This window comes from Danio rerio, chromosome 20 (assembly GCF_052040795.2).
Source record: "Danio rerio strain M-AB ecotype USA chromosome 20, GRCz13ab, whole genome shotgun sequence".
Taxonomy (NCBI): domain Eukaryota; kingdom Metazoa; phylum Chordata; class Actinopteri; order Cypriniformes; family Danionidae; genus Danio; species Danio rerio.
In genome coordinates, this window is record NC_141040.1 from 43,184,090 (window position 1) to 43,197,899 (window position 13,810).

The window sequence follows — 13,810 nt, forward strand, 5'->3', positions numbered from 1 at the left end:
AAATAATGCAGTTTTGACTCCTATTAAAGGGATAGTTCACACCAAATTAAAGTTGTTTCACCATACTTGCTTGTTTCAAACCTGTTTGACTTCATTACTTCTGAAGATCGCATAAGATATAAGTTAAGAAAATATTTTGAACAATATTTGTCTTCCTCTACAATCATTGGCTTTCCAACATTCTTCAGAATATCTTCTTTCATGTTCACCATGGAAATTCTTAAAGGTTTGGAATTACTTTTAAGGTGAATAATTCAACTGAATTCAACACAAATGTCATTTTTGGGTGAACTATCCTTTTAAGACTGATAGTTATGTTAGTCATTAAGATTTTTTATTTTTTTTTCTTGCTAAAGAATTACTTTTTGGGGTGGCACGGTAGCTCAGTGTCTCAGCTCAGTTAGCACTCGTCTCACATCAAGAAGGTCGATGGCTTGAGTCCCGGCTGGGTCAGTTAGCATTTCTGTGTGAAGTTTGCATGTTCTCCCAATGTTGGCATGGATTTCCTCTGGGTACTCCGTTTTCCCCACAGTCCAAAGACTTGCGCTAGAGGTGAGTTGGAGAAACTAAAATTGGCTGTTGTGTGTGTGTGTGTGTGTGTGTGTGTGTGTGAGAATGCGAGAGTGTATGGGTGTTTCCAAGCATTGGGTTGTGGATGGAAGAGCATTTGCTGCATAAAACATATGCTGGAATAGTTGGTGGTTCATTCTGCTGTGGTGGTTTGATAATCAGGTGTTTTCACAACTGCTTTATTTAGTTCGGTTGAATCACACTGGAGTTAGAGGGCTAGTGTGATTGTAGCAATCGCACTCGAGTGCGCACCAAAAGCGGACCAAAAAAGCGTGCCGAGACCTTCTTGAAGAGGTGATCTCGGTACACTTTCAAACAAACCTTGGAGTGGTCTTTTGTGATAAGAACATGATCCGAACTGAAACAGACCCAACCTCAAAAGGTACTGTGCCTTTTTGGACTAATCCAGCTGCTGTAGTCCGATGCGCTGTCCCATCTTATGGGGTGTGGAGGAAATGTATTTGTTTACAGCGCTTAACCAACAGTTTTAAATAGAGAGAGAGGGAAGAACATTACCTGATGGATCGTTGGTAATATTTTCAGAAAATGACCATGTCACAGTTTAGCTAAATTAATTCATGCCTCCTCCTGAAGTGACTTACGATGGGCCTTCGCCGTTTGCAATTCATTAAAACGTTGTTTTCCAGCTGCAGCCGTGCTTCGTTCTCGAAATGTATTGTTTGTCTAAAGTGATGTTTATAAATCATATAGTATGCTATGACCAGGGATACAATCAGCCAGTCTTCCTGCCATGGTAAAAAACGACATTTTGTGTCTGCCGGTTTGTTTAATTGTGGGAGTTCCATTGGCATTTTCCCGCACGTTAATTTTGACCAATCGAAATGCAGTTTAGGAAATAAGTTTAATTACATCTGGCCAATGAGTGATATGGATTTTGTCACATGACTGTATATATATTTTTTTTTACTGGTTCGCACCAAAGCAGTCAGTGTGGTGGGAAAAGGACCCAAAAATGGCAGAGATATGCTACAATGTATAATTTTTTTGCCCTTGGTCCAGACCAAATAAACCGAACCACAGATGTGAAAGCACCCTTAGCCGAAGGAAAATGAATAAATGAATTAATTAATTACTTTGTACACTGAAAAAAACGATTCATTGGATTTGCTAATTTTTATTTAAGGCAAGTGGTTGCAAACAATTTATATGAGCTGAATTTAAACAAATTAAGTTTAGCAATATTCAATTTTAATTTGCTTTTTTAAATTCAGCCCATATAAATAGTTTCAGTGTAGAACGGTTTGCAGTTTTTATTATTAGTTAATATTTATCAGGACATGAGGTGTGTATGATATCTCCTTGAAAGACCATATACTAATTCTTTTCTGAAATAACCAAGTCATACTTTCTTTACTGACTCTGAGCAACTTTTATACTAATCCACCAAGTTTCTATCTCTCACACATTGGCTTTGCTCATTGGTATTGCACTAGGATTCTGGCTGCATCGGCAGGCTTCCAGTTAATAACTGTGAAAAGGGCAAGAACACAGAAGAGGCAGAGCGAGATTTTGTTGATTCTGTGCCAGGATGATTTTGCCAGATGTGTTTCATCACAAGACAGGTGTCCGTGGCTGATAGAACAGGTGCATTGTGGTGTTTGGCATTATAGTTTCATGTTATGGTTTTCTGAAAAATCCTTTTTGTTTTCCTAGCAAAGACCTAAGCTCTCTTTGGTGGAATTTTAAACATGTGGATGTTTCATTTTTAATAGTATTTCTGACCTTTGAAGATGGATCCAAATCGAACATCTCTTTGCTGTTTTGTGTGCCATTTTGTGATTGATTTATGAAGTAGAAAGTTTTTTTTCCCACCATCAGCACCTCAGAACAGCTGCTTGGGCAACTGCAAAATGCCATTTGGAAACTCTCCATTACGTTGTAAAAAATAATTATTAATTATCAACAAAATTACTCATATACCACCTGGATGGATCTAACTGAACAACCTTATTCATCTGGCATTTGGAAATGCTTATTTAAAGCTTATTTGTGGTGTTGGATAGTACTTTTTTAATAACTAGAGATAAAAAATGTACTACTGCTACTGCTGTAAAGCACAGATGAACCCATTGAAGTACTGGTATTGGAAGTATTGGAAATCTGATTGACTGCTCAACATGTTTTGCTGTATTTCTACTGCTTGTATAGTGCCACACCATAACTAGAAGTAAGGACATAACATGAAAGGGAAGGCTGCTCGCATAACGCTGCTTAAGAAAATGGTCACACTTTATATTTTTGGTCCGTTTGTTGAATTTAACTACATAGCATCTACATGCCAACTAATTTTCATTAGATGCTAAGTAGACTGTTAGGTTGGGTTTATGGTTAAGGTGTCAAAGTTGACATGTACTTGCAAAGTTTCTTATAGTCAGTTAAATGTCTGCTGAAAGAGCAGTATCAACAGATATTAAGCAGACAGTCTACTGATACTTAAATGGACCATCAAAATAAAGTATTACCAAGAAAATTTACAGGGATTTATTTACACAATGATTTTCCCAGACAATTTGTCTTTAGGAGCAGGCCAGACCAAAATAATAAACAAAACCAATTCAAATTCTCTTTAGCTTCCCTATTTCCAGCAAAAGAAATGAAAAGAAAATACACTTCAATACCTTAATTGGTTATCAATAAAAACAATCGAAATAGAAGATACAAAAGGAAGTGACATCGAGCTCCCTATTTACTACAAACAATTACATCCACACATCCAAAAAAGGACAAACAGCAGTGAGTTAAGTCAGTTAACAGGCAGAGGTCAGATTTTCAATGTAACAGAGCAAGAGATGATGCTCTAAAAACTGTAACAGATTTTTTCTCTCATGAATACACAATAGGGTGTCACGGTGGGTAGCACGATCGCCTCACAGCTAGAAGGTCGCTGATTCAAGCCTCGGCTGGGTCAGTTGACATTTCTGTGTGGAGTTTACACCTCCGGGTGCTCCGGTTTTCCCTACTGTTAAGTTTTGTTACTTAACAAAACAACCTGATAGCCTCTCTTCTGTTTATGGCACACAACATGAATGCTTGACCAGTGTTCATGATAATTTAACGAACTACTCTGTACTCTAAAGACATTGTGTCAAGCGAAAAAAGTCATTCATTCAAAATCTCGCATAGCTTGATCTGTAATGTCTACAGTCTCCAACATACTTCATAATCACACAATTATAAGTGTATAAATGATGACCTCATCTGTCATGAATGAATTCTTTCTGAATAGCCTCTTTAAATTATATGTTGTACTTTTCAGTTTTTTTTGATGCTGCATTGTTGAGCATAAGAGACTTTAAAAGCAAAACAATCTCACAAAACCCAAACCTTTATATATACATATATAAAAACCTACAGTTCAGGATTGTCTTTTGAGCTGTAGAATAAGTGGAAGAATTCAACGATGCATGTGAAACAGTGTCTGTAAATTATTCATAACTTCCTTTGCAGATTATAGAAAACCTGATATGTTTGCATGGCTTTTAGCAATAACGTTTTTTTCAAAGCCCAGAGGTAAAATGCAGTGTTGTGTTTTCAGTGAATCGCATTGACCCACTTCAAGTCAGTAAATTGCTTGAGAATCCGGTGCCCTTTATGTTTCTTAAAGCATTATCTGGCAGTAACTCGTGATGTTCCTGTACTTCAACTCAAGGTCAAGATCATGGTTTTTACTCCCAGCGAATGCAAATAGTCATAAATGTGCACAACTGTCTGGCAAATGCGGGAATGTAGAAGTGTGTCGTGATGAAGTAGACCATTTAAAAATGCCTGTTACACACTCCCTCTGTCTCCAACAAATGCTCTTTGCCCTGTTTAAGAATGCGTCTGTCAACACACTGCACTTGTGTTTATACTTTTAGCAGACGTTGGACCTGTCTGATTTGTTGGTCACTGGTATTATAAAAGATGCCGGTTGGGTTATGTGGTGGCTTAATGATTGGGCAATATTTCATCACAGATTTAAACTTCGATAAATAATATGAATCATTCCAAGGTCTTGACTAAGGTTAAGTTGAACTTTGTCATTCTGTTCTCGTAGTCTAAATATGTTTCAAGAGTTCACACTTAGCTGATGATTGATTATAAAGCTTGTTTGGCATACTCTCCCGGGAGAGAGCATGTCTGAAATCATAGAGTTCGAAAAACAGTATGTGAGAAGTACCCGGATGACCAACTACTTCCGGCAAGATTCTGAAGTGCGCATCCAATGCACACTACTCTATCCCATGATGAGAGAATTCATGAATGAGAGTGAAGTGACGCTACTGATGTGGGTAGGTCATGTGATTGCAAAATGGCGGATGTAGTACATGCGTCCGAGATCCATTCATACTGCTCACATTCATATGGTGTAGAACATACTTTTCTAACAGCCGAGTAGTGCATCTAAATTTAAATGCATTACCTACTGAGTAGTAGGCGATTGGATCAATTGCACAACATGGTAGTGTTTTAGCAGACTGAATGACTGGCATGGGGTGACACGATGACACAGTGGGTAGCGTTGTCTACTGTCATCCAGCGAGATGGTAGCTTGTTTGAGTCCTGGCTAGACCAGGCATTTCTGTGTGGAGTTTGTATGTTCTCCCTGTGTTCACGTGGGTTTCCTCCAGGTGCTCCGGTTTTCCCCACAGCACAAACACGTGGTACAGGTGAATGGGAATAACCAAAATTGGCCATAGTGCATGAGTGTGTGTGTGTGAATGTGAGAGTGTATGGATATTTCCCAGTACTGGGTTGCCGCTGGAAGTGCATCCGCTGCGTAATACATATGCTAGAATAGTTGGTGATTCATTCCGCTGTGGTGACCTCTGATAATCAGAGACTAAGGGTGTTTTTACACTTGCCTTATTTAGTTTGGTTGAATTGCACTAGTGTTTGTTTGTTTGTAGCAATCGCACTCGAGTGTGCTCCAAAAGTGGACCAAAAAAACATACATCCCACTTAAAGAGGAGTCTATGCACTATAGGTGAATTGGGTAAATTGTCCATAATGTATGTGTGAATGTCCTGATCCTCCAGGTTAGGGGTTGAGCATTGGGCTAACGACCCACCTCGTAAAAATGATATGTTACAAAGCCTTGAAAAAGTTTAATGTTATAATATGCGGCTAAATATTAACTTTGATAAAAAACAGCCCTGAGGGAAGTAAATGATTGGCATTCATTAGCAAATGAAGTCTTTCAACTGAAAGACCAAGATATCACAGTATAATTACACCCAGCAGGCACAGGATGTCAACATGAAGTCAGATTGACATTGTACCCCAACATTGTTGGGACGTTGCACTTTGTTTGGAAATGAAAATCAGGTTGACCAGCCTGATCTCACGAGGAAACATAAGTACTTTATGTACGTTTTGTCTGTTAAGTGGCTAATTCATACAAATTTGTACGTGTTTAGTCGTACAAAAACGTATGATTTTAAAAAGGAGGCTTGGCACCCAACCCCGGCTATAAACCTAACCGTCATTGGGTGATGAGCAAATCGTACTAAATTTTGCGAATTAGATCGTATAAATTCATATGAATTAGCCACTAAATCAAAAAGTTACGATTTGCCGTGAGATTGCGTTGGGTTGACACCAGAATCCAATGTCAGGCCGACGTCATTGTCCAACATCCAACCTAAAATCAACCAAATATCTGTGTCTAATCATGTTAAAGCTTGATGTTGTGTGGACATTGCCACAATTATGTCTATCAGACGTTAGATTTTGGTTTCCGTACCTAACAAATAAATGTCAGTTTTTGATGTCAATATGACTTTGGTTTAAGGAAGGTAGACTCTGCAGGAAGGTTGATCTCCAGGAACAGGGCTGAGCACCCCTGGTTTAAGATGCTGGCTCCACGTTGGATTTTGGTCACTTTCCAAAAAAACATAAAATTAACCAAATATTCACGCCATTTGACATCGTTATTGGATGTCAAAATTACATTGTTCTTAGATGCTGGCTATACATTGATTTTCCTGATGTCACGAGCTAAATCTCACCTAATATTAACATCGTTTGACATTGTGTCTTATGAAAAACTCCAAATCATAATAAAAATGCAATAAATATACTCTATTCATAACAAAAATTTAGAATAAGTGGATCACAAATGTCGATTTTAAATGGAAGTGCTGTTGGGTATATGAAACAGCCATTGAAATATCTTTCGCACTCTCTTCTTGGGATTATTCCCAAAGTGGTATTTGTATTTTATAGGCCCAATAACATCTTCATTGTTAAAGCTGTGATTTATGCAACATGGTGGAAGTTGGAATCGCTTTGAACAGTCGAGTCCAAGAAGACGGCAAAAATGAAAATCGCCGCATTGAGTTGGTGGATTTGGCTTTCACGGCTGCGCGTGTGATAAATTCCAAATCGCACAGCTTGAAGGGTTGTTTCAAGAGATCAAAATAATTCTCTCTGAAAATGTGTTTGGATTCCTAATGCAGGTTGTAAAAAGACTCGCTCTCTTTGCTCCGAGGACGCAACAGTCCACCTGTTTGTCTGAACAAAGAACTGAAGGAATTAAAGATATGATGTGTTCTGGGTCCTACGGTGCGTTTCATTTCGCTGTTTTCGCCTCTGGTGAGCAAAACCCCCTTTAATCTTAGCTCCAAAGGACTGCACTGACGGGCAGGTGTGGAGCGCTAGTCGCCATGTTTGATGTTGACACATAATCGCAAGATGAAGGGAGAAGGAAGCCTTTTCGCTCACAAAGAGATCTCGCTCACTCCTTCACCTCTGTGGCCACACGTCTACCAGTTACCGGCTCATTAGTGATCCTGTCTTCCTTTATAATGATAGAAAAGGAGCAGGAGGGTAAAACCCTGTCTGTCGCACATGCCCTGTGTTGCAGTATACTGTGATCACTGGAACTGACGACTCTTGTAGTGTCTATGCTGCTATTTCAGGAGGACTTCCAGTACAAAATGTTGCATGGTTTAAAGCAAATTGGGTAATGATGTCTGAACATACTGTGATGCAAGTGCTTTTTCGTGTCGAAGAGATTGAATCGCTTGCATGAGTAAAAGCTGATTGATAATTGGGCTCTGGATCCGTTTGGAATCGCATTGCTATTTTGGTAGCATTTTAGTTTGCAGTGCTTTTTAACTCGTTAATATCAAGATAATGTCCCTAAATCCCCTCTTGGGGGTGTATTACAGAAAGATCTTAACTTTAAAATCTTTTCCTGTCTGTTTGGTAGTCATACTAATCACGTTTAGGACAGTAGCTATAACAGAACAGCCTTTCGTAATTGTTTTTAGTTAAATGTCTGAAATCTGTTGTGTGTTTTTTTTTATTCTAGGATGAAAAATACATCAACAATACCCAATGGTTAATCTTCTAAAAGCTTTTAACCGTAAAAAAGGCAGCTGCTAATTAATGACCAATGTTGCGGTCACACTAGAGTTTGTGCTTGCAAAGTTCTGTTGTACAGCGCTACGAAAAAGGCAGGGTTAAACAAGATGATTGGACATTAATCGATTGGTTTATATTTAAAATTTCTGTTCAAAGAGGTCATGTTTTGATCTTCGATTGGTCTGACGCAGTCAGGTGATACGATTTTACAGAGTTTACCAAGCTTAAACTTTGCAATGCAGCGACCTGCGAAACTTGTTGCATGAACTTGCATTTCTGGTCTGACGCTATGGGGCAAAAAGTCCAGTGCAACTGCGGCTTAAATGGAACTACAAACGGGACGATTAACATCATCACCAATTATAACATCACTATTGATTTTTGTAACACCATTATAATTCAGTGTTTGAATGACAGTTGTCTTTTAAGAACATGTATTAGTGGTGAAAGGTAGACAAAACATTAAATTAAAGCCATCACATCAAACTTACTACTTCACTTTTGCAGTCCCATAATGTTTTTAGTCCCACACTTGCAAACAATGAAAACTTTAAGGGAAATCATTGAAAATTGTCGAAAGTGACATTTAAGTGATAATATGATTGTGTTTGTTTATGTCCTACATTTGGGTTTTTTACTGCAATTGTCTTTAAGTTTCAAAATTCCAAACACTTCTGTTGATAATTGTTGTGGAAGCATCCGATAGCCACATAGACCAGTGTTAAACCAAATAGTGAGATGAATAAGTGACTGTAAAGAAGGAAGATGGATGTCTAACTTCATTATTATAATCAATAGATTACCGACTCTTACTACTATTCCACATGAGTCATTGTAGATCATAAAAACATTGAAAGACCATCTGTGTCTGCACTGGTTGCCTGTGCACTATCGTGTCACTTTTAAAATTCTTCTCTTGGTTTTTAAATCACTAAATGACCTGGAACCTTCATATCTGTCAGACATGTTGTTTGAGTATCAGCCTGGTTGGTCTCTTCAGTCATCTAACCAGAGATTGTTATGTATCCCAAAGTCAAGGCTGAAATGCAGAGGTGACCGTGCCTTCGCAGTAGCTGGTCCTAGGTTGTGGAATGCTCTGTTCCTATGTATTAGATCTCATCTCTGTCTGTTTTTAAATCTATGTTTAAAACTTACCATTGACATTGACATGATAATAACCGACCAATGCAAAACAAGTTAAGGGAACACTCCACATTCTTTGGAAATAGACTCATACTACATTTTCAATAAAATGAATTTGTACTTATTTGTACTTAAAAGTTTCACAGAAAGACCCTTATCTAAAAACTCTTGTTAATATCATGCAAGATAATACATAAAGCATTTAATTGTAAAAAAAAAAGTATTTGCAACAAATTCATAGTACTTAAGTTACTGAAATGTTAAAGTAAAAAACATGTATTTATAGTTTACAACAGTTACAGGTCTGCTGAGTTTTTTTTTTCTTAGTGAATAGTTACATTGCTAGGGGCCTATTTTCAGGTGCTGTGTAATATTGTGCCTGCTGCAGCCGTGGTATGCCATCAGTCACTTAATTATTGATTGTTCCTTAATTTTTTTTATGTGCAAGATGATAATGGTCTAATCCAATTCAATTATTTATGCTAAGCTAAGCTAAAAGTTTACCCCCGCCCCAAGACACAGGCTGTTTCTCAATTCCAAGAACATGAAGATTGGACTCTCGTCTTGTGGAGAGCAGTCTTGCCAGGTGTCCTCGGAAGAACGAACTCAGGAGACGGTGAGAACAGAATGCTTCCTGTGAGGAATGAGATGCTGCATTCTTCCTGATGGTCACATGACCTTCACGCGTTTTTAATGGAAAATTATTTAAACATTACAGCATTCGTACAAGGATTTATTGTTTTTTCCCTTTCAATATATATATATATATATATATATATATATATATATATATATATATATATATATATATATATATAAGACTTTATAAATATGTGCTGCACAATACAAATAAAACAAATTTTAATATGAATTTCAGCAAATAAACACCCTTAATGTGTTTATGCCTTTATTAAGATGTTCATGGTGATGTTTACTTTCACCCAAAACTCCTAAGACAATTAAGTTATATCTCTGAACTTTAATAATAAATCTGTATAAAATGCTGCGCTTCCCGCATCCTTTTTTCTGCCGCAATGACTGCTGTGACTTCTCAAGCAAGTTTTTTTTTGTTCAATTCTACATCGACGAGTCCTCTATCAAGAACACATCCGGGAACATTTACGCGTCCTCCGTTCTTGTGGTCTTGAGTTTTGGAACCGAACTTTGTTTTGGAACTGAACTTTGTTGCAGTTGATTATGACGTTACACACAAGATTGCTGAAGAACGCATATTGAGAAACAGCCACAGGTTGGCTGAGCGGATTCAAAAATGGTAAAACTCAAGTATTTAACTTTAGCGTGTTGTAAAGTGAGCCTATTTCCAAAGAAGTGGAGTGATGAACAAAACTGGAAAGAATGAAACATTTTTTGTTGGTCACATTTTATGTAATACCCTCAAAGTAAATGGGATATCACATGTCGTTGTATTATACTACTATTTGCGGCGCTTATCATGGATTGCCATTTTTTTGTGAAATAGTGGGCGGTGTGCAGTATGAACGGCACAGTATGCCGCAAGCAATACACTAGGACACCATTCCAAACAGCCTTGTTTAATCACCATGACAAAGGAAGTGATTAAGTGTTGGGCATTTTACAGAATGATATTCTCTTGGCAGTCCTTGCGCTTGTGCTTGACTACATGCTGTTGCCAATGGTGACATTATCAATTGAACTGGAATGAACTGAACAGTTTCATTCCACAGCTGAACATCAAGCATGAGGAACACTTTGGCCATGTAAACATTGCTCTGTGTTTGATGCGGTTTCTCTTTCTGATTTCTCATCTTCCTTTCTCCTCCATCTCTGTCGTTCTCCTTCTCTCTAGCCTTCCCCCACCCTCCTTCTGATTGGTCGAATTAACTCTGCAGCCTCCTGTTGTGAATAATTACTTTTGATCCAATGCGGAGATCTCTCTCTCTCTCTCTCTCTCTCTCTCTCTCTCTCTCTCTCTCTCTCTCTCTCTCTCACTCTCTCTTTCTCCTCCTAACTCTCTCTGTTTTCAGATTTCTCTTTTAAAATTGTCTTCCCGTCATGGCCCTATATCATTCACAGATGTAAACACAGTATGTACTGCGATTTGGTTCTCAAGTCTTTTAGCAGGGATTATTATGGCAGACAATAGGCTGCATTGTATAGCCGTCATCATATTACAGCCATCTCTCAACACCTCTCTGAGCTGTGCATGTTAAAGCTATAGCTCATGCGAAAATTCTGTCATAATGTTGTTGTTTTTGTCAAACCTATGTGACATGATTTCTTAAGTGGAACACAAAAGGAGACATAATGCTGTTATTATCCATAAATATCCATAAAGCTAGTCCATAAAATACAGTGGTGGAAAGAATACTGAAAAATCATACTCAAGTGAAAGTACCATTACTTGCCCAAAAATGTTGTGCGAGTAAATGTATCTGTTGTGAATATTACTCCAAAGTATGAGTAGACCTTTCAAAAGTTTGTTCATTCCTTCTTTCATTTGTTCCTTTATTCATTAGTTTGTTCCATCCTTCCTTAGTTTGTTCAGTCCTTACTTGAAGCCTTCATTCATTTGGTCCTTCCTTCATTCCTCTTTTCATTCGTTCGCTTATTCATTCATTTGTTCATATTTATTATGCCGGCAGCTAGCTTTCTGCAACTCTCACATGGTCTAAGAAGCTAAGCACTCAACCTGTAGTCTGTGTGGGTCCTAATGCCCCAGTATAGTGACGGGATAATGCTCAGTGAGCGCTATTTTTCTGATGAGAGGTTAAACTGTGGTCTTGACATTTAGTGGTCGTTAAATATCTCAGGATGTCCTTTAAAAAAAGAGTAGGGGTTTATCCCCTGCATCCTGGCCAAATTTGCCCACAGACCTCTGTCCATTACGGCCTCCCAACCATCCCCATATCATAAATGGCTTTATCACTCTGTCTCCTCTCCACCAATCAGCTTGTGTGTGGTGTGCGGTCTGGTGCAATATGGCTGCTGTTGTGTGGACACTGGACACTGCACACTTTTTGGTGGTGGATGAGACGATTCTCACCATTGTGTAAAGCACTTTGAGTGTCTAGACAAGCGTTATATAAATGAAAATAGTAATTATTATTATTATATTTTTCCTTTCTTCATTAAGTCCTTTGTTCATTCGTTTGTTCCTTCCTTAGTTTGTTCAGTCCTTGCATTCCTCCTTTTATTTGTTCGCTCATTCATTCAATCGTCTGTTTGTTCCTTCCTTTTTTCCTTCCTTCCTTCCTTCCTTCCTTAGCTTGTTCAGTTCTTCCTTTAATCCTTCCTTTACTAATTTGATTCCTCCTCCTTTTCATTTGTTTGCTCATTCATTCATTCGTTCGTTTGTTTATTTGTTCAGAATTTTTTTGTTCCTTTCTTCCTTCCTTCTTTCCTTCCTTAGTTTGTTCAGTACTTCCTTGAATCCTTTCTACATTTATTTGGTCCTTCTTTCCTTCATTAGTTCGGTCCTTCCTTCATTTGGTTCTTCCTTCATTTGGCCCCCTCTTCCATTCTTTATTTGTTCTATTTAAAGATTGTTGAAGGCTGCTTGGTGATTTCAGTCATCACACAGTCAACATCCTTGAAAACTCATAGGGCAACTGCACTGAGGGCATCCTGAATTATATGTTAGCATATTGACCACTAGGATATTGCCACCAAAATGAATGGGGATCATCTTGATTTTGTAGATATCTGTATTCAAAATGTAAAAAAAAAGGCAAACATGTACATTTTACTACATTGTTGTTGTGTGACTGATATTCCTCAGACTTTGTGAAGTCAGAAAAAATATTTTTTTAAAGAGTGAGCCTTTCTCAGCCTTAAAGGGTTTTTTGTGTCTCCAGAATGCGTCTGTAATGTTTATACTCTATGGATATTAGTTATTTTAATGAACAAAATAAACCTGATTTAACATCCAAAAACCGCGATTGAAGCATCTTCTTTTATGATCGCACTGACTTGTGGCTATAGTAATAAAGATTGTAAAATCGCTGTAATAAGCGTTTTAGAGACGTTTTAAACTTGTAAAACTTATTCTTGATCACATTTGATGATGATCGATGATCACAGAGAGCTGAACAGATTTTTTATTCCCAGTTGCTTTGCACACGTCCTGTCTTCTTGCTATGATGGTATGCATTGGAAACATGTTAATACACGACCATCAGTCAATTCAGTGGGCGGAGGAACCGCAATCCTACGTCACGGTGGGCCTCAAAATGGGAGGGATTTAGATCCTATTTTAAGGTCAGTAAATTTAAAAAAAGACTTATTGTCTTTGCATCACCTCAGTATGACAGTGGACACACTATACCTACACACAGTTCTGTCCAAACAGCTTAAAAAAAGTTAATTTTCATGATAGGTGCCCTTTAAGGACCGCTTTTATAGCACTTTAATTCTTCCCTCTTGTCATTTTTGATCTTTCATTTGTAAGAGATAAAAAAAACAGCAATAATATTCTTGCCTAACATCTCCTTTTGTGTTCTGGGGGAAGAAAGAAAGTCACATAACGGTACAGGAATGACATGAGGCTTAGTAAATGATGACAGAATTTTCATTCCTGGGTGAGCTAACCATTTAAATGAGGGTAATGGTGATATTTTGTCTGCTCTTGCTCGTGTGCTGATCTCTGTTCTCCTCTCCTGGATGTCTTGTGAAAGTGGCAGGCCACCTCTGGACAGTCTGACAGGCAGAAGAATCAGCATGTCCTGCGCTCTCTCCTCGTCCTTAG

At 38.1% G+C, this 13,810-nt stretch overlaps 1 protein-coding gene across 4 annotated transcripts in view; it reads left to right on the plus strand.

The window, feature by feature from the left end:
• msraa (methionine sulfoxide reductase Aa) overlaps positions 1-13,810 on the plus strand; it is a 141,798-nt gene that overhangs the window by 10,453 nt on the left and 117,535 nt on the right. Inside the window, exon 2 of one of the 4 annotated variants that reach the window (XM_087297875.1) lies at positions 357-552. In XM_087297875.1, the coding sequence (XP_087154001.1) occupies positions 498-552 (55 nt within the window). In that variant the 5' untranslated portion in view covers positions 357-497. 4 annotated transcript variants of the gene reach the window in all.